This window comes from Taudactylus pleione, unplaced genomic scaffold (genome assembly GCF_031769625.1).
Source record: "Taudactylus pleione unplaced genomic scaffold, aTauple2 ptg000013l, whole genome shotgun sequence".
In the NCBI taxonomy this organism is placed as follows: Eukaryota; Metazoa; Chordata; class Amphibia; order Anura; family Myobatrachidae; genus Taudactylus; species Taudactylus pleione.
In genome coordinates this window covers 48939-70684 of record NW_028284416.1, presented here as the reverse complement: position 1 = coordinate 70684, position 21746 = coordinate 48939, and the positions used below count along the sequence as shown (strand labels likewise).

Here is a 21746-nt window from a genome sequence, read left to right as displayed (position 1 = left end):
AGAAAGAGAAGAGACGGGAAGGGGGTGAAGAACAGAGATGGAAAAAAAAAAATACAGCTAGCGAGACAGCAAATGACTGGTCCGTAGTACAAGTATATAAATGTTGCTGGTCCGTAGTACAAGTATGTGTATGTTGCTGGTCCGTAGTACAAGTATGTGTATGTTGCTGGTCCGTAGTACAAGTATGTGTATGTTGCTGGTCCGTAGTACAAGTATGTGTATGTTGCTGGTCCGTAGTACAAGTATGTGTATGTTGCTAGTCCGTAGTACAAGTATATGTATGTTGCTGGTCCGTAGTACAAGTACATGAATGTTTCTGGTCTGTAGTACAAGTATATGAATGTTTCTGGTCCGTAGTACAAGTATATGTATGTTTCTGGTCCGTAGTACAGTATATGTGTGTTTCTGGTCCGTAGTACTAGTATATGTATGTTTCTGGTCCGTAGTACTAGTATATGTATGTTTCTGGTCTGTAGTACTAGTATATGTGTGTTTCTGGTCTGTAGTACAAGTATATGTATGTTTCTGGTCCGTAGTACAAGTATATGTGTGTTTCTGGTCCGTAGTACTAGTATATGAGTGTTTCTGGTCCGTAGTACTAGTATATGTGTGTTTCTGGTCTGTAGTACTAGTATATGTATGTTTCTGGTCCGTAGTACTAGTATATGTATGTTTCTGGTCCGTAGTACTAGTATATGTATGTTTCTGGTCTGTAGTACTAGTATATGTATGTTTCTGGTCTGTAGTACTAGTATATGTGTGTTTCTGGTCTGTAGTACAAGTATATGTATGTTTCTGGTCCGTAGTACAAGTATATGTATGTTTCTGGTCCGTAGTACTAGTATATGTATGTTTCTGGTCTGTAGTACTAGTATATGTATGTTTCTGGTCCGTAGTACAAGTATATGTATGTTTCTGGTCCGTAGTACAAGTATATGTATGTTTCTGGTCCGTAGTACTAGTATATGTATGTTTCTGGTCCGTAGTACTAGTATATGTATGTTTCTGGTCTGTAGTACTAGTATATGTATGTTTCTGGTCTGTAGTACTAGTATATGTATGTTTCTGGTCTGTAGTACTAGTATATGTATGTTTCTGGTCCGTAGTACAAGTATATGTATGTTTCTGGTCCGTAGTACTAGTATATGTATGTTTCTGGTCCGTAGTACAAGTATATGTATGTTTCTGGTCCGTAGTACTAGTATATGTGTGTTTCTGGTCTGTAGTACTAGTATATGTGTGTTTCTGGTCTGTAGTACTAGTATATGTGTGTTTCTGGTCTGTAGTACTAGTATATGTATGTTTCTGGTCTGTAGTACTAGTATATGTATGTTTCTGGTCTGTAGTACTAGTATATGTATGTTTCTGGTCTGTAGTACAAGTATATGTGTGTTTCTGGTCTGTAGTACTAGTATATGTGTGTTTCTGGTCTGTAGTACTAGTATATCTATGTTTCTGGTCTGTAGTACAAGTATATGTGTGTTTCTGGTCTGTAGTACAGTATATCTATGTTTCTGGTCCGTAGTACAAGTATATGTATGTTTCTGGTCCGTAGTACTAGTATATGTATGTTTCTGGTCCGTAGTACAAGTATATGTATGTTTCTGGTCCGTAGTACAAGTATATGTATGTTTCTGGTCCGTAGTACTAGTATATGTGTGTTTCTGGTCCGTAGTACAAGTATATGTGTGTTTCTGGTCTGTAGTACTAGTATATGTGTGTTTCTGGTCTGTAGTACTAGTATATGTGTGTTTCTGGTCTGTACTAGTATATGTGTGTTTCTGGTCCGTAGTACAAGTATATGTATGTTTCTGGTCCGTAGTACTAGTATATGTATGTTTCTGGTCCGTAGTACTAGTATATGTATGTTTCTGGTCCGTAGTACTAGTATATGTATGTTTCTGGTCCGTAGTACAAGTATATGTGTGTTTCTGGTCCGTAGTACTAGTATATGTATGTTTCTGGTCCGTAGTACTAGTATATGTATGTTTCTGGTCTGTAGTACTAGTATATGTGTGTTTCTGGTCTGTAGTACAAGTATATGTATGTTTCTGGTCCGTAGTACAAGTATATGTGTGTTTCTGGTCCGTAGTACTAGTATATGTATGTTTCTGGTCTGTAGTACTAGTATATGTATGTTTCTGGTCTGTAGTACTAGTATATGTATGTTTCTGGTCTGTAGTACTAGTATATGTGTGTTTCTGGTCTGTAGTACTAGTATATGTGTGTTTCTGGTCTGTAGTACTAGTATATGTGTGTTTCTGGTCTGTAGTACTAGTATATGTGTGTTTCTGGTCTGTAGTACTAGTATATGTGTGTTTCTGGTCTGTAGTACTAGTATATGTATGTTTCTGGTCTGTAGTACTAGTATATGTATGTTTCTGGTCTGTAGTACTAGTATATGTATGTTTCTGGTCTGTAGTACTAGTATATGTATGTTTCTGGTCCGTAGTACTAGTATATGTATGTTTCTGGTCTGTAGTACAAGTATATGTGTGTTTCTGGTCTGTAGTACAGTATATCTGTGTTTCTGGTCCGTAGTACAAGTATATGTATGTTTCTGGTCCGTAGTACTAGTATATGTATGTTTCTGGTCCGTAGTACAAGTATATGTATGTTTCTGGTCCGTAGTACAAGTATATGTATGTTTCTGGTCCGTAGTACAAGTATATGTATGTTTCTGGTCCGTAGTACTAGTATATGTGTGTTTCTGGTCCGTAGTACAAGTATATGTGTGTTTCTGGTCTGTAGTACTAGTATATGTGTGTTTCTGGTCCGTAGTACAAGTATATGTGTGTTTCTGGTCTGTAGTACTAGTATATGTGTGTTTCTGGTCTGTAGTACTAGTATATGTGTGTTTCTGGTCTGTAGTACTAGTATATGTATGTTTCTGGTCTGTAGTACTAGTATATGTATGTTTCTGGTCTGTAGTACAAGTATATGTGTGTTTCTGGTCCGTAGTACAAGTATATGTATGTTTCTGGTCTGTAGTACTAGTATATGTATGTTTCTGGTCTGTAGTACTAGTATATGTATGTTTCTGGTCCGTAGTACAAGTATATGTATGTTTCTGGTCTGTAGTACTAGTATATGTGTGTTTCTGGTCTGTAGTACTAGTATATGTGTGTTTCTGGTCTGTAGTACTAGTATATGTGTGTTTCTGGTCTGTAGTACTAGTATATGTGTGTTTCTGGTCTGTAGTACTAGTATATGTGTGTTTCTGGTCTGTAGTACTAGTATATGTATGTTTCTGGTCCGTAGTACTAGTATATGTGTGTTTCTGGTCCGTAGTACTAGTATATGTGTGTTTCTGGTCCGTAGTACTAGTATATGTGTGTTTCTGGTCCGTAGTACAAGTATATGTATGTTTCTGGTCCGTAGTACAAGTATATGTATGTTTCTGGTCCGTAGTACTAGTATATGTGTGTTTCTGGTCCGTAGTACAAGTATATGTGTGTTTCTGGTCTGTAGTACTAGTATATGTGTGTTTCTGGTCTGTAGTACTAGTATATGTATGTTTCTGGTCCGTAGTACTAGTATATGTGTGTTTCTGGTCTGTAGTACTAGTATATGTGTGTTTCTGGTCTGTAGTACTAGTATATGTGTGTTTCTGGTCTGTAGTACTAGTATATGTGTGTTTCTGGTCTGTAGTACTAGTATATGTGTGTTTCTGGTCTGTAGTACTAGTATATGTGTGTTTCTGGTCCGTAGTACAAGTATATGTATGTTTCTGGTCCGTAGTACAAGTGTTTCTGGTCCGTAGTACAAGTATATGTATGTTTCTGGTCTGTAGTACTAGTATGTGTGTGTTTCTGGTCCGTAGTACTAGTATATGTGTGTTTCTGGTCCGTAGTACAAGTATATGTATGTTTCTGGTCCGTAGTACAGTATATGTGTGTTTCTGGTCCGTAGTACAAGTATATGTATGTTTCTGGTCCGTAGTACAGTATATGTGTGTTTCTGGTCCGTAGTACTAGTATATGTGTGATTCTGGTCCGTAGTACTAGTATATGTGTGTTTCTGGTCCGTAGTGCTAGTATATGTATGTTTCTGGTCCGTAGTACTAGTATATGTATGTTTCTGGTCTGTAGTACAGTATATGTGTGTTTCTGGTCCGTAGTACTAGTATATGTGTGTTTCTGGTCCGTAGTACTAGTATATGTGTGTTTCTGGTCCGTAGTGCTAGTATATGTATGTTTCTGGTCCGTAGTACTAGTATATGTATGTTTCTGGTGAATTTATGTTGAATTCTGATGGCTATAGGCTGAGCTGACAGAGGCAGTAGTTATACTTTAGACTCGCATTGGGATGTATGATTGGACATGGCATGGATGTGTGAATTCTGAGCTTCCACCATGAGTCAGCTAGAGATGGAGATCTATTCCTCTGGGGTCTCTCCATGGCCCCCCGGTCAGCATTTAGAAACTTTTCTGCCCAATACAACCTTCTCCAGCTGCCAGAGTTTTCCAGGATCGTACAAGTCTGTGGGCTCTACGTATTAAGCCTGGCGGAGAGATAAAGTACCAACCAATCAGCTCCTAACTGTCATTTTTCAAACACAGCCTGTAACGTGACAGTTAGGAGCTGACTGGTTGGTACGTTATCGCCGTCCACTTTATCTCTCTGCAGTGCTTAGTACATAGATCCTTACGTTAGGACCTCCAAAGCACAAGAAACAAATCTTCAGTTAAAGTCTCCTATATGATTCCAAGACATTTGTCCACCAACTCTGACCTTGGGCTACGTTTACTGACGTGCATGGGCTTACAAAGCAGGAGTGTTGCTCACAGCAACCAATCAAATTCTAACTATCACTTTCTACTGGCGTCACTGCGCCAGCGGGGTTGTTGGAGCCGCAGCGTGGACGTCCAGATGGATAGTCTGATGCTGCCGCTCTGAAGAAGTAAAAATAAATAAATAAATCTTCTTTTTAAAAATAAAAATAAGCTTAGGGGCTGCTTATGCAGCCCCACTGCCCAGGGTGACCCGACTCCGGCCGGGCACCAACTAAAACTGAGGTGCCTGTGGCTCAGGGGCGGGGTATAGAGGAGGATGGACCCAAGTGCATCCTGGGAGCAGCAAAAGCTTTAACTGCGTGGTGCCCGTGGATCCAGATCCAGCTATACCGCAAGGTCAACCCTGTGGACCCCCTATGGACCCTGAAGTAGAAAGTCTGTATGTTGTGCTGGGCAATGGTCCATGACGGTGCCAGTGGTAGTGGTCTGGAGTGAAGTGTCACATGCAGGGGCGATCGTACTGATCCCCAAGTCCCCTCCCCCCTTTCCCTTGGATCCGCCACTGAGTGGAGGAGGTGTGGCGGGAGAATGAGTAGGTGAGAGAAGAGAGGGCAAAAGCTTTTTAGGTGAGGATGAAGAGTGTAAAATGAATTCTGAAGGGGAAAGGGAGCCTTAAAGACCAGTCTAGCTGCAGCGTTATGGGGTGATTGAAAAGAGACAGGCGAGAGGGAGAGTAGAGTGATGATGTAGAGCAGGGGTCTTCAACCTTGGCCCTCCAGCTGCTGTGGAACTACACATCCCAGCATGCACTGCCATAGTTTTAGCATGCTGTTATATCAAAAAGGTTGCAGTGCATGCTGGGATGTGTAGTTCCACAGCAGCTGGAGGGCCAAGGTTGAAGACCCCTGATGTAGAGTGATGAAGGTTGTAGTGGCCAAGGCGAGAGATAAGAGAGTAGATAATCAATTTGGTGGCATCAAGGGTGAGGAATGGTCAAATGCTGGCGATTATCCGCAGATGGAACCAGCCGGAGTGGTGAACCCATAGGGAACAGGCTGATGATACATACCTACAAAGAGACCATAACTGCTTAACTCCCACTTCCCTATCATGTCAGCAGCTGTTTTCATAGACTCTCCTTTATTGTTTGCAGATTGCACTCAGCTGCTGTCAGGCTCCCGAGACAACACTCTGTGTAAATGGGATGTGGAGTCCGGCCAATGTTTGCACAGAATCGCAGTGTCTAGAAACCTGGTACGGCTGAGATCTTTGTTCATTGTATAACGGCGATTGTTTCCCTCATTGCAGGACTGTCAGTGGGCTGTATCCGAGGCTGGGTTGCAGGACATGGGCCCAGGACGGACTTCAACTCCTGATCGGGATCTATCAGATATCGGTCAGAGCGGACGGAACTGCGATTGGATGATGACCGCAGCTGACTGTTTTGCGGTTATCGTTCAACTACCACGATGGTGCCGTGGCAGATCCAAGTGTCCAATGTCCAGATTTGTTCATGTCTGGCTATTCGCGTGTATATAAATGCATGCGAAATTGACAAATATGACATAGATCTGACAGGAGGACTAAGTAACCAGACCGCAGTGTATATAGTCACCTAACAGGTCATAGTGATATGGGTCATGGGATTCAATGGAATAGGTATGTGATGCCAGCTGTCAGGGATGCCAGCTGTCAAAATGCAGACAGCGGCATCCCAAAGGTTTGTATCCCGACACGGGTCGGGTAAGTATACTTACCCTCCCCCTTCTCCCCCTAACCCTCCCTTCTTGTAGCCTAACCCTAACCCTCCTCACCCCACACCCTAACACTAACCCTCCCCGTTAGTGCATAAACCTAAACATCCCCCCTTTGTGCCTAAACCTAACCCTCCCCCCTTCGTGCCTAATCCCTCCCTTGTGGTGCCTAACCCCCCCTAGGGATCCCTAACCCCCCCCCCCTCCCCCCAAAACCTAACTTTAACCCCGCTATGCTGCCTAAACTAAACACTCCCCCTCACAGTAATTTGACACCTGTCTTAACTCCCGTGTCGGGCTTGCACCGTCGGGATTTAGACCGGCGGCATCCCGTCCGCCAGTCTGCTAACTACATCCCGATTTAACGCCTAGAATGTCGGCTTGAATACACCTGTATCACTTTGTGAATGTCGGCTGAATACACCTGTATCACTTTGTGAATGTCGGCTGAATACACCTGTATCACTTTGTGAATGTCGGCTGAATACACCTGTATCGCTTTGTGAATGTCGGCTGAATACACCTGTATCACTTTGTGAATGTCGGCTGAATACACCTGTATCGCTTTGTGAATGTCGGCTGAATACACCTGTATCACTTTGTGAATGTCGGCTGAATACACCTGTATCGCTTTGTGAATGTCGGCTGAATACACCTGTATCGCTTTGTGAATGTCGGCTGAATACACCTGTATCGCTTTGTGAATGTCGGCTGAATACACCTGTATCACTTTGTGATAACCATGATATATTTCTCATTTGTAGACGGGAATAGATTTGTTGATCAGGTTGCAGGTCTGTCTGATCTTGTGTCCTGTGAGATGATTCTAACCCCTGGGTCTCTATCCTGCAGGTGACTCACATGTGCTGGGTTCCCGGGGAGTCCTGTGTTGTCCAGACCTCAGAGGATAAAACCACCCGGTCAGTCATCTGTTATATTACACTGTTCTATGACGACAGGCTGAATATAATGACAGTAATAAATGCATTAGTGCAGGCATAGCCGTCATGTGATATAAAATCCCTGTTTTACTACCTTGAATAAGTAAATAAAGGGCAGGACAATCTGTACCATAAATCAGCACAAATGCCAAATAACTGGGGTCTATGCAGTGTCTGAACACTTGATATAAGTCTGGTTATAGTTACTTGCTGTACAGCGACTGGTGCGGTGCAGCTATTGGCTGGTTATAAGTGCAGGTGTACGGTTTGGATCTCATTAAATAATAAGTATGGGGGTTATTGGGGAAACTTATAGATTCAGTGGGCAATTCAATTCAAAATGATGGCTGCGTTGTGCTGCAGAAATGGTCGCAGCGCTGGCGCCTCGCAGCCACCAACATCGCACATTTCACCTCGCACCTCCATAGTGGTGTCCACAACTTGAGTCCTTCCAATCTTCCCATTACATAATATTAGTAAATACAATATACTGCCTATGGAACGAGTCGTATGCAAAACACAGAAAAGGGCAGAAATATATTGTTGGGCAGTGACGCGACTCCCTCCGTACCTGCTAATAAATGCACACGCTGGGCCTGCCCACTGGCAGACAGTCTTCCTACTGATAGCCAGACATACGGATTGATCCTGCCACTCTGCCTGAGCGCTCAGTATCACCGGGGATCACTGTCCATGGCCTGGGGCGTAACACAGCACACCGTGCGGCTGTTACAGCCGGGCTCCAGTGATAGAGTGAGCCCAGGTAGATACAGAACCGTAAGAGGCATGCTATGGGGCCTAGCAATCCCCAGTTATGCCCAGGGCCCTGCATGGGGCCTATTAATGCTGTTGGAAGATGGCCCCTCCCACTGGCTCACTGTGACCGCCTTCCAGCTGCACTAAATATATATCCAATAAGGATGTTCTCAAGTTTAATAGGCTCATTATTGGTCACAGGCCGTTTGTGCTGTATGGCTTGCAGTATTATTGCTGTATACTCTGGCTGTCTTTTACATGGTACTATGGGCCTGATTCAGACCCGGTCGCAAGCGCTGTGCGCTCGCAACCGGGTCGATGGTGGGCCAGTGCGCATGCGCACGACGGAGCCTGCCCCGTCGTGCGCATGCGCGAGACCCGGATAGCGACGGGCAATCCGCCGCTCCGGGTCTCGCAACAAAGGGGGCGTGCTGTCGATGTTGAGTGACAGCACACCCCCTTTGGTGGGCGGGCCAGGGGAGTGGCTGCCCAAACGGAGGCGTTCCAATGTGAATGCCTCCGTTTGGGGGCGGCCCCACTGACATCACGAGTGATCTCAGTGGGAGAGATTTCGGCTCTGTTAGAGCCGAAATCTCTCTGGGGCTTGCTGCAATGAGACCCTACCACAAGGGTCTCGTCGCAAGCCCGATGATCGCGATGGTCTTGACCATCGCGACCATCTTCCTGGCCGCTCGCTATAGCTGTGGGTGGTCACCCACAGCTATGCAAGCGGCCAGGAGGCCGTTCTTAAAAAAAAAAAAAAAAAAAAAAAGACTGGCCCGGCTCTGAATCAGGCCCTGAGATCAGCAATCTGCCACCTTGCCCTTGCCTTGTCTCTGTTTATATATGAGAATAAAGTGTATATTACTCTGTGGGTGTTTTAGTGTATGAGAACTTATTGTAACCGCGGGATGTCGCCATGCAGTGTTGGTGACTTAGAAGCCTGGCTGCTCCCCGCATATACCCATGTTGTACTCTGTGAATTCCCAGTATGTCTGTACAGGTATCTTGTAGATGGGGCCACCCCTGTAGAACACATCACCCCATTTTGTGTGCCGTCAGTAAGCTGGAAATCCTGCCAGTGGACTGTGTGCTGGACATGTATTACACGCTCGCCTGGTTGATGTGACACAAGCCACCATGATCATTAATCTATTTCTCTGATCACTTCTGCACCGTTCAGTGTATGGGACACTCGTAACCTGCAGGTGGCGCACTTGTTCCCCATGAAGCAGTACATTCAGATGCACTGCGATGTCAGCGAGGAGGGGAATTACTGTCTGACCAGCAGCAATGGATTTGGTGGACAGGGCTGTGAAGCTACGGTGAGAGCTTATATGATTATACATTATTATAAGAAACGTCCTGATAAGGACCAACATTTGTGGTCTTTGCCTTTATTTATATCAGCAGATGGCAAACAAGTGCCACGATACAATAGAGACAACAGTCTCGTACATGTACTCCCCATTTTTATGTCCATAATAATCTGAGACGTATATTCTGCAATAAATTAATTCATCAGAACTGGGTGTAATGTGTGTATGTCTCGCACTGTACATTGAGGGAATGGGTGTGAGATCCCGGCCGTCGGGATACCTGCTGTCAGTATACCGATAGTGCCATCCCGATGCTCAGTATTCTTACCCCCTCCCCCTTCTTCCCCTAACCTAACCCCCTGTTTCTACATCCTAACACTAACCTACACCCCATCCTAACACTAACCCTCCCCTTTAGTGCCTAAACCTAACCCCCCACCCCCTTGGTGCCTAAACCTAAGCCCCCCAGTGGTACCTAACCTCCCCTAGCCTAACCCCCTCCCCGTGACGCCTAAACCTAGCCTACCCCCCCTCCCTCACGGCTAAGCCCTAAACAGCTCTGTTATACTTACGTTTGACATCCTGGCTGTCGGGATGATACCTCCTGGCGGTATTCCGGCCCCGGTCTTCTAGCCGGGATTTCTTCAGCCGGGATGCCGCGCGTCGGTATATTAACTACATCCCTACATCGAAGGCCTGGTTCAGAGGTGGATACTAATGCCGCCACGACTGCGACTTTTATTCAGCGATACGGCGGCTTTATGCTTATACCGTAGCTGACGGAATTCATGCAGCTGCGCTCACTGGCTGCGCACCGCTTCGCTTAAAAAAACGCACCAACAGTCGCATCAGCTCTATAAAGGGGCAGGATGTCCATCTGAACATGGCCGCCATAATCTGTGCAACCGTGGAAAACGCAGTCGCTGGCCAAGACGCGACGGAATCTTGCTCGCTAAACCCCTGTTACCTCCCTGGAACTGCCGCTGTCTGCGTCTACATTTGTTCTGCGTCCCCTGATGGTAACAATGGGGACTCATGCGCAGTGACTGGAACATCAGGCGCTCGTGTCCGATGCCACAACAGCATCCACCAGGCTCTGACTCCATCTGCTGTATTGTTAGGCATTGAGGAATCTCTATATAGATTGAGGGGGGGGGGGTTAAGGGAATGTGATAGAACCAGCAGTTTTGATGGACTTTTATTTAGTCCACACAGATTCTAATGCTGGGGCTGTATAGCTATATGCAGAGAGAGATTTATAGCTATAGCCTGATTTATAACACTATCTATCATCTCCCTCCCAGCTATGGGACCTCCGACAGACCAAAGACAAAGTGTGTGAATATAAGGGACACCTGCAAAGCACCACGTCCTGCATCTTCCTTCCAAAGGCCACGTATGACACGCCACTGGTTGCCACTGCGTCACATGACTGCACTGTGAAAGTGTGGGAGCGGGATACCGGAGGTACAGGACACCTCCACCTTGTAGGGCTGTGTGAACGTATGAGATATGCATCGATAAATCCCACAGGAAACCGTTAGTCTCTGCATTTGGAGGGTAGACCCCTGATATACATTATGGATAATATTCTTCTATACCCGCTGGGGGCTCATTTAGAGTTTGACGTTTTTATGCCAAAAGTGTCAGGTGTAAAATAACAAAAAGTGCAATTTTAAATTATTTCTTTTGCAGTATTATAATAAAAAAATAAAAACCCAGCAGCCCCACCGAAGTCCAACCAGCACCAGGGCTCAGTAATTGACAGTCTGGGCTACTGGCACCCTAACAGGGAAAGCTGCTCTGTATTAGTAACTAGTTGTCATGCAGCTAATCCTGATGGTGTATGGAGAAAGGGGGGGGTTTCCTATTACCCCAAAGCGTAAAAACATGCTCAGTCAGTTTTTTTTTTTTTTTTTTCGGGGGGGGGGGGGGGGGATCTGTTAATGCAGGTGGCCCCCAGGTTAGCCCACACTGATCGTGCCCATGTAATTGCTGCCACCAGTCTAGGTTATGAGCGCTGGTGCTGGCTGTACTTTTGGGAAGGGGAGGGGTCATGGGGCACTTTTTTTTTTTTAACTGGTTCATGCTATCATCCACGTGGGCCTTTGCGGCCTTAATATATATGCCTCATGTCCGACCTGTCTGCAACTGTGCCCAGCTTAAGTGTAGTGTGAGTACTTAATGCCTCTTCCCTGGATTGTTCCACATATAGGGAGCCAGGTACATGGGGTAATATAGATTTACAATTAAAAAAATAAATGAAACATTAAAGCTTAAAAGCCGTTCTTACGTCCTACTGTAAGTGAGACCAGCGTGTTCTCTCTGTGTGACTATGTCAGGCTGTACCGCTCCCCGGGATAAAGTTACTGTATTGTTGCCCCCTAACATATATTATAGATTTTATTTGCTATAACGTTGTGTGGGAGACTTTTGTGAGCCATATTTTGTGTAGTTCACATATTTATCTTATATGTATCTATCTCATATGGCCAGTCACTTGCATCCAATGGAGGCTGCCATTTTTTTTTATGCTGAATTAATCCTTTGACAGCCTATAAATTCACTGGGACACATAGCAGCCATTTTATGGACTGAACCGTCATGTAACTGGCTCTTCACAAAATGGCGCCAGGCGTTACTGGAAAGCTATAGCGTATTAGGATATTAATTTCAAACAAAGCCCCACTCTTGCCTTTTTTTATCTCCAAAGCATGTGTGAGCAGCCTGTTCCTGGACGGCTCCGGGCCCCTCTCATCCCTGGCTGTCTGCGACGACACCTCCATGCTGTGCGCCAGCTTCCACTCCGGAATCCACACACTGCACATGGAGAGAGGACGGGGAGCTCTGCAGCAGGTTGCGCAGTTCTAACCGTGACATTGAAGTGTGTCCTCTGATGGGGATCTTCACCATGAAAAGACCACGCAGGGTGGAGTAATGTCTAGATTCTATCCTGCGGACAAAGGGCTGATATCCTCCTGGTTATCTATATGTCCAGCAATGTATCCCATGGATCATGGGGAGGGGCTGGTAAAATAGTAGCCAAACACGGCTGTCGGCAGTCATGACCTAATGTTGCTTACTGTAGGAGTCTTGGTGTGGAACCAGTGAATGGTAATGGTGTACACCTAACGAACTTAGAAAGACCTAAAGAGCGCGGCACGCACAGGAGCCGTAAGCTTTAGTGCGCGCTGTAAGGGTCAAGACCGCACTCTATCGAACTCTACATCACGACCATAGCGTCCTAGTTGCAAACGAATCCATAGCCCCAGACTGTGAGGCAGCAATGCTAACCACTTAACACTGTGCCACCGCGTCCAGAGTTTTAATAGACTATGGCGGACAAGCACGTATTCATAATCTGACTTTGCCCCTCTAAAATGAAAGGTTGGACAGTATTGAAATAAAGTAACTTACAGAGCAAATAAGAATATGTGACATTTTCTCCAGCGTTCATGGACGCAAGCAATGGTTATAGATAGATCATATAGGTAGCCATGTAGACGTATGGATAGATAAGCCCCTCTGCCATGTTATAGAACTTCATAGAGCAGTTGCCTGCAGCAATGATTCTGCACAGTCAGAGCCTCAGCCAATCCGTTCATGGCTCATGATGGCTTTTCCTGTAATCACAGTCAGTCGTCCAGCTTTAGAACTGTGCATTTGAAAGTTTTTTTAACACTGTTCGATTGTTTTTGCAAAAATGTGACCATTTTTCTTTTTAGAAATGTTTGTATGAGTTTATGTTGTCAACGTTAAATTATTGCCATGCAGAGTATCACGGTGTATTCTCTTACTAATCTGCAATTGGTGCGAAAATAGTCCATCTACTGTAGTATTAATGGGTTCAAGGTCATGGCAATCCCAATGAAAACTCCTACAACTGCAGGCGTACCAAAAAAGAAATGTATCAATAATTATGCTTCTGGTACGCCTGCATTTTTAGGGCTTTTCTTTTGTTGGGATTTCTGCTACTTTGAATGTACCACACTAGATGGTGCTGCTTTCTCACCCATTGCTCTTCTAGATTCATCCACTGACTAACAGAACTCTTGGAGAATAAGATGTTACCCGTTACAAGGGGAGTGTGAAAAATATATTAGGAGGCTTTTTATCCTAGAAAGAAATTATTTTATGACTTTACTGACTTTTTTTTGGTTAGAGCTAATCACTACCATTTGCTAATATATAGATATTCTGCCCAATTTTTCAAGTTGAGCAGTCTGAAACATCCCTTTCCCCTCTCCTAAAACCACTTTTTGAATACCACGCCTAATAAGCTGGCCCGATTGGGACAACAGAACAGGGTCCCCAAAATGGGCCTGTCCCACCTAAACTGGGACAGTTATAAGGCATGCCTATAAACACTGGAAGCAGCCATTTTGTGCAGTGGACCAATATTCACGGGAATGTGGCCATGTCACTAGGAACTAAAGACATCACTGACACGATCTCACCAAAAAGAAACGAACACCGTATTTGTCACCTAAAACAGTTGAGCCCGCCATTTTGTTGGCTGAATCAATAGTCGTGAGAATGCAGCCTATCCTTTCAGCAGGAGGCAACGACGTCACTGAGGGATTAGTCGTATTATACCTCATGTCATTGATTCGTTAATAGGCTGCAGTCTTATGAATATTTGTTCAGAAATGGTGGCCTCCTCTGTTCCTGAGAGATGTCACTAGTAGCAGCTTTCAGAATATCCGTTTAGGTCACAAAATGGCCGACTCCAAAGTGTGCTGGAGACAGGCGCATTATAACTGCAGAGATCCTGATACAAAGTAGGCACTCCACCATTATTATTATATATAATATATATACAAAAGAGAAAAATGTGCCCCTAGAGTGTGTATATTATATATAATGTATATACTGTGTGTATATGTGTATAATATATATATATATATATATATACTGTATCTTGTGCAATATGTTTGTATCGTTAAGAAAGAAAAAAAGTGGTGCTCAATATAGTTTAGATTTCTTAACCCACCATCTCTGAGGTCTTTAATACCTTAAATATCTCAAACATAGGAGAATAGGAAACCCTATAGTGTAGTATTTCAATTGCACATACATCAGAAAAAAAAAATAGAAGCTTTATCTCATATTACAAAAGTCCGACCCTCTGGGTAAATGGGAGTAAGGGGTCTTAATAAGGTACCTACCCCCTACTGTCCTGTCCACACCCCCTCTCGTCCTATTTTACTTACCAATGTTCCTGGACCTCCTCCGTCCCGTCACTGAGTGGCGCTTGCAGGTCATCCCTAATGTGCACAGTGGGAGATAGGGCGCGCACTGGGCAGGTTAGGTGTGCCCTGCGTGAGCCCCTGCCGTTCTTACCATATCTCCTGTCTATAGAGGGCTTGCATGACCTGAGCACTTGCACATGGCTTCTCTGGTTTATATACATGCACTGTGATATATCGTTGATGAGCTGTATTGTGATTGTGATATATCGGGGAACATTGCAGCTTCCATAGGGTGCTATTTTTATAGATACTTTGCTTTATATGGGAACATGCTTTAATTTAGCATTTAAACCAATCTGGATATGTTTTATAACAATTGCTAATGTTGATTACTTCCTGCGCCGTCCATTAGCTTATGGCCACGGTTACTGGTTTGTTAGAGAAGGAAATGTTTACATTTACTATAATGTATTTACTTACGTGACCTGTAGTCCTTTTTCCCCTTGAACTTTTTTTTTAATAATTGGACCATCCATTTATTGTAAGTAAGCACTTAGGGTCTTTGTTCATAGAGAATACTTTTGTAAATCTGCTGTGTGAAATGTTGTAAATGTGCATTTGGGCATATTGTATATTTATATACTGATCAATAGATCTCAGTCTATTAAAGTGAACCTATCGCCTACAGACAGCGAAGGCAGCCATATTGAGGTTTGGACTGATACTCACTGTACATCATCCCTCGGTGATGTCACAGGCTCCTAGTGACTGGATAGGCTGCATTCTCAGTGATGTCACTGGTTCCTAGTGACTGGATAGGCTGCATTCTCAGTGATGTCACAGGCTCCTAGTGAATGGATAGGCTGCATTCTCAGTGATGTCACTGGTTCCTAGTGAATGGATAGGCTGCATTCTCAGTGATGTCACTGGTTCCTAGTGACTGGATAGGCTGCATTCTCAGTGATGTCACTGGTTCTTAGTGAATGTATAGGCTGCATTCTCAGTGATGTCATTGGTTCCTAGTGAATGGATAGGCTGCATTCTCAGTGATGTCACTGGCTCCTAGTGAATGGATAGGCTGCATTCTCAGTGATGTCACTGGCTACTAGCGAATGGATAGGCTGGATTCTGAGTGATGTCACTGGTTCCCAGTGACTGGATAGGCTGCTTACTTGGTGACATCACTGGTTCCTAGTGAATGGATAGGCTGCATTCTCAGTTATGTCATTTGTTGCTAGTAAACTGATCTCTGTGATGCCATCTAGAAATGTATCCTTATGTGGCCAGTGTCTGCTGAGAAACAGCAGATTGCATAGGCAGAGTCAAGGACTTGTAACCGTGAAAACGATTCCACAGATATATGTAGTAGTTGCATTTATGTGCTTCACTTTGAGGAGCAATGCAGAAATGATTTGATTTTGGAGTTGGATTATGGTAATGATATGCAGGGTCGGAGAGAATGAATGTTTAGGTAGGTTCCTTGCCGTGTGCAGGGGGCATGGTTATTTCCATTCCGCAAAAGGACTTAAGTTTTGCACAACCCAGAGCGGGCGGTCTTTGGGGCTCATCCCATATTTGTAATGGAGCACTTTCTGCGCCTTACCAAGGGATAAGAATTCGGACTTTGATGTGACGTTCCGAGTTCTGCACTGTGCGTCTCCTCAGAACTTTCCACCTCGAGGAGCACATTTAGTTAGTAGAGGTGTCTCCAAAGATCGCATTGGGCGGAAGAACAGGGCGGACTAGAGCAAGCGAAGGTGTTTTCTGGTGTGCATGTAAATGACCCCCAGTGTGTGTAGGTGACGGGAGCACTTTAAAGATAGCTGGAAGTTGCTGTGTGACTTTTAGACACGCTCATTAAATTTAGTTGGGGACTTCTGTGGAGGTTTAGCTGCCTCTAGAGAAGGCAATGGATAATGTTTAGGGCCAGTATATGTTCTAATGTATTAACCCATGAAATAAAGTGTAGTGAAGACATGAGTTACCACAAAGGTACATGATTTACACATCCAGCAGTTATTCTACACTGTTTTTGTACACTGTGATTTTATATATATGCTGCACTGTCCAGTGTTGAGAGGAAATCTGTTTACATACAACCTTGAGAACTAGTTGCATACACTGAAGTTGCTTCGCTGGGCATCAGCACTCTGGGCCCGAGACTGGACGGCCACTCTGATAGACTGCAGACCGGCATGACAATAAAATGATTATCTGAGTAACCAATCACCTTCGGCCACCAAGTAAAAATAAGATACAGTGCAGTTCACTTTAATTTGTATGTGCCATTGTCAAATAACATTGTTCAGGCTCCAGTTGTGACCAGGAATTCCAATCCCCAAATCATTTTGTGATTTCAGGATTACCGGGTTCCAATCTCGGGATTGGTATTAAGGGAAAAAGGTGTAAATTTATTTATTTATTTTTAATTTATGTTATGTCTTCTCCACCTATGTCTTCCCTGCCATCCATCTCCCAGCTTCTGTCCTCTCTGCCATCCATCTCCTCCCTCCTGTCCTCTCTGCCATCCATCTCCCAGCTCCTGTCCTCTCTGCCATCCATCTCCCAGCTCCTGTCCTCTCTGCCATCCATCTCCCAGCTCCTGTCCTCTCTGCCATCCATCTCCCAGCTCCTGTCCTCTCTGCCATCCATCTCCCAGCTCCTGTCCTCTCTGCCATCCATCTCCCAGCTCCTGTCTTCTCTGCCATCCATCTCCCAGCTCCTGTCCTCTCTGCCATCCATCTCCCAGCTCCTGTCCTCTCTGCCATCCATCTCCTCCCTCCTGTCCTCTCTACCATCCATCTCCTTTCTCCTGTCCTCTCTGCCATCCATTTCCTCCCTCCTGTCCTCTCTGCCATCCATCTCCCAGCTCCTGTCCTCTCTGCCATCCATCTCCTCCCTCCTGTCCTCTCTGCCATCCATCTCCTCCCTCCTGTCCTCTCTGCCATCCATCTCCCAGCTCCTGTCCTCTCTGCCATCCATCTCCTCCCTCCTGTCCTCTCTGCCATCCATCTCCCAGCTCCTATCTTCTCTGCCATCCATCTCCTTCCTCCTTTCCTCTCTGCCATCCATCTCCTGCCTCCTGTCCTCTCTGCCATCCATCTCCCAGCTCCTGTCCTCTCTGCCATCCATCTCCTCCCTCCTGTCCTCTCTGCCATCCATCTCCCAGCTCCTGTCCTCTCTGCCATCCATCTCCCAGCTCCTGTCCTCTCTGCCATCCATCTCCTCCCTCCTGTCCTCTCTGCCATCCATCTCCCAGCTCCTATTCTATCTGCCATCCATCTCCCAGCTCCTGTCCTCTCTGCCATCCATCTCCCAGCTCCTGTCCTCTCTGCCATCCAGCTCCCAGCTCCTGTCCTCTCTGCCATCCAGCTCCCAGCTCCTGTCCTCTCTGCCATCCATTACCAAGCTCCTGTCCTCTCTGCCATCCATCTCCCAGCTCCTGTCCTCTCTGCCATCCATCTCCCAGCTCCTGTCCTCTCTGCCATCCATCTCCTCCCTCCTGTCCTCTCTGCCATCCATCTCCTCCCTCCTATCCTCTCTGCCATCCATCTCCCCCTCCTGTCCTCTCTGCCATCCATCTCCCAGCTCCTGTCCTCTCTGCCATCCATCTCCCAGCTCCTGTCCTCTCTGCCATCCATCTCCCAGCTCATGTCCTCTCTGCTATCCATCTACCAGCTCCTGTCCTCTCTGCCATCCATCTCCTCCCTCCTGTCCTCTCTGCCATCCATCTCCCAGCTCCTGTCCTCTCTGCCATCCATCTCCTCCCTCCTGTCCTCTCTACCATCCATCTCCTTTCTCCTGTCCTCTCTGCCATCCATTTCCTCCCTCCTGTCCTCTCTGCCATCCATCTCCCAGCTCCTGTCCTCTCTGCCATCCATCTCCTCCCTCCTGTCCTCTCTGCCATCCATCTCCTCCCTCCTGTCCTCTCTGCCATCCATCTCCCAGCTCCTGTCCTCTCTGCCATCCATCTCCTCCCTCCTGTCCTCTCTGCCATCCATCTCCCAGCTCCTATCTTCTCTGCCATCCATCTCCTCCCTCCTGTCCTCTCTGCCATCCATCTCCCAGCTCCTATTCTATCTGCCATCCATCTCCCAGCTCCTGTCCTCTCTGCCATCCATCTCCCAGCTCCTGTCCTCTCTGCCATCCAGCTCCCAGCTCCTGTCCTCTCTGCCATCCATCTCCCAGCTCCTGTCCTCTCTGCCATCCATCTCCCAGCTCCTGTCCTCTCTGCCATCCATCTCCCAGCTCCTGTCCTCTCTGCCATCCATCTCCCAGCTCCTGTCCTCTCTGCCATCCATCTCCCAGCTCCTGTCCTCTCTGCCATCCATCTCCCAGCTCCTGTCCTCTCTGCCATCCATCTCCTCCCTCCTGTCCTCTCTGCCATCCATCTCCTCCCTCCTATCCTCTCTGCCATCCATCTCCCCCTCCTGTCCTCTCTGCCATCCATCTCCCAGCTCCTGTCCTCTCTGCCATCCATCTCCCAGCTCCTGTCCTCTCTGCCATCCATCTCCCAGCTCCTGTCCTCTCTGCTATCCATCTACCAGCTCCTGTCCTCTCTGCCATCCATCTCCTCCCTCCTGTCCTCTCTGCCATCCATCTCCCAGCTCCTGTCCTCTCTGCTATCCATCTACCAGCTCCTGTCCTCTCTGCCATCCATCTCCTCCCTCCTGTCCTCTCTGCCATCCATCTCCCAGCTCCTGTCCTCTCTGCCATCCATCTCCCCCTCCTGTCCTCTCTGCCATCCATCTCCTCCCTCCTGTCCTCTCTGTCATCCATCTCCCAGCTCCTGTCCTCTCTGCCATGCATCTCCTCCCTCCTGTCCTCTCTGCCATCCATCTCCCAGCTCCTGTCGTTTCTGCCATCCATCTCCCAGCTCCTGTCCTCTCTGCTATCCATCTACCAGCTCCTGTCCTCTCTGCCATCCATCTCCTCCCTCCTGTCCTCTCTGCCATCCATCTCCTCCCTCTTGTCCTCTCTGCCATCCATCTCCTCCCTCCTGTCCTCTCTACCATCCATCTCCTCCCTCCTGTCCTCTCTGCCATCCATCTCCCAGCTCCTGTCTTCTCTGCCATCCATCTCCTCCCTCCTGTCCTCTCTGCCATCCATCTCCCAGCTCCTGTCCTCTCTGCCATCCATCTCCCAGCTCCTGTCATCTCCTCCCTCCTGTCCTCTCTTCCCCCTCCTGATCTCAATGCTATCTTTCCCGCCTCTGTGCCACCTGATATCCACCCCTTCCTGCTCTCCTTCTCTTCCTTCCTGCTATCCTTCCCCCCCTAGCATACCTCCCCTCACCTTATTCAGTAGTGGAGCTTTGAATGGGCTTCTCTTGTCGGCGGGTTTGTTGTCTGGTCCTCTCCCAGGCTCAGCTGCAGTAGAAGAGCTGGAGTCCAGTGTTGCGGCTGCTCTCAGTCATTGATTAGCTGGGAGCGCACCGTGCAGTGTGCTCTTAGCCTATCAGTGACTGAGAGCAACTGCATCAAGAAGAGCCGCCATCTATTCTACGGGCAGCTGGGAGAACCTGAGAAGACCGGATAATGCAACCGGAACCGCGAAGGTAAGTATTATCCTCCTGCCCCCTGGCCTAATCCACAGTGTGTTTTGAATCCCGTAATACTCATGATGTAATTATTTATAATCCCAGGTATTTTGGGTACTCAAAAACGCCCAGATCCCGGGATTGGAATCCCTAGTTGTACCTGTAAGTGACATACATATTGCTTTGTGATCCCTGTCCATGGTCGTGAGCTTTGCCGGATGTTTTAAGTGACAAGAAATCCCATTATTGTTAAGGCAGAATAGTAGGATTACACTCAAGAATCTCGGAGAAGCCTTTACTATTCTAATGAATCATTTTATATATGAGGTCACTGTAATGTGACATCCCTCCACCAGAGGGCGGTCACCTGCTATTTATAGAACTAGTTTTATTGTTTGCACTTTGCCATAAAGGTTCCGTATAGGTCGCTACATTGTGTATAGTGGTCGTTTTTGCTGGTTTTGTTAAATAGACTTGTATTTTTAATCTTTGTACGTACTGTAACACAATAAAGCAAATACCATGTTTTTGTCTGTGTTGCCTCCTCATTTATTGATGTTGAAAATACATTTTGATTTAATGTAAAAATGCAAATATGAATTGCTGTGTAATAACATTTAAACATGTCCCATCTACTTCTAATGACCAATCGCAGCACAGCACACGTTTTAAAGTGGTGTGACCTATATTTTCCTTCTGTGTTTGTCTAATGTGAATATATTAATCTATGATTGTAGAAAAACAATCTCATTATAACGGTTTACCTGGTGGCGATGAGAGTATATGTAGAGATCACCATCCAGTACAGTTACCATTGTTTGGGTTCTCTTCCACATAATCTCTATCTTTATTAAGAGTCCTCCTGTTAATCTTGATGAGTGCCCATAATCCTTTTATAATACAATAACTATGAGAGCAGGAACTTGTGGTAAAGCATACGTGAGTTCATTAGGTCAGTATATAATGTTTTGGGGGGCGTCAGACCCCTGACAGAGTTTTCGCAGACACAACCTCCTCAGTTTGCTTGTCCAGGGGTATATTGAGAGATCTGCAGCTATATCTGTAGATGATGGTGGTTCATTTACACTGAACGACCATCATCTTTCTGGCAGCCGAGGGTCCAGATGTTGTAGAACTATACATACCAGCATGTACAGTTTGGCTATTTGGCCATGTTAAAACTGTTGCAAGGCATGCTGGGATTTGTAGTTCATCAACAGCTGGAGGGCCGCTTATTACCCACCCCTGCTTATGCGATTCTCAGCCCTACAGATGGGGCAGATTATTGTGTAGTGTGTACGCAGCGCCAGGGCCCGATGGTCGGCCCAAAACCCTTCAAATCGGCTCCTGATATATCGAGTGCTGCAGACGCTATGTCGTTCCCGTCGTGCTTGTTACTTAATAAAGCGCGGGCCCTGTGACATCAGCACTGACGCTGCGGTCATTGGGAAACCTTTTGGTCATTTCTAAATCTAAGTAAAAATCTCAGTAAATTGACTTGTCTAATGT

The 21746-nt window shown here is 45.9% G+C and overlaps 1 protein-coding gene across 4 annotated transcripts in view; it reads left to right on the top strand.

Moving 5' to 3' along the window:
- Window positions 1–21746, top strand: part of WDR31 (WD repeat domain 31) — an 82239-nt gene that overhangs the window by 30299 nt on the left and 30194 nt on the right. For 2 of the 4 annotated variants that reach the window (XM_088469510.1, XM_088469514.1), the window contains exons 6-10: window positions 5890–5990; window positions 7343–7410; window positions 9371–9512; window positions 10811–10973; window positions 12220–17289. In XM_088469510.1, the coding sequence (XP_088325636.1) occupies window positions 5890–5990; window positions 7343–7410; window positions 9371–9512; window positions 10811–10973; window positions 12220–12377 (632 nt within the window). In that variant the 3' untranslated portion in view covers window positions 12378–17289. Of the gene's footprint in view, window positions 1–5889; window positions 5991–7342; window positions 7411–9370; window positions 9513–10810; window positions 10974–12219; window positions 17290–21746 lie in introns of those variants that run through there. The other 2 variants (XM_088469515.1, XM_088469519.1) reach the window with 1 other exon arrangement.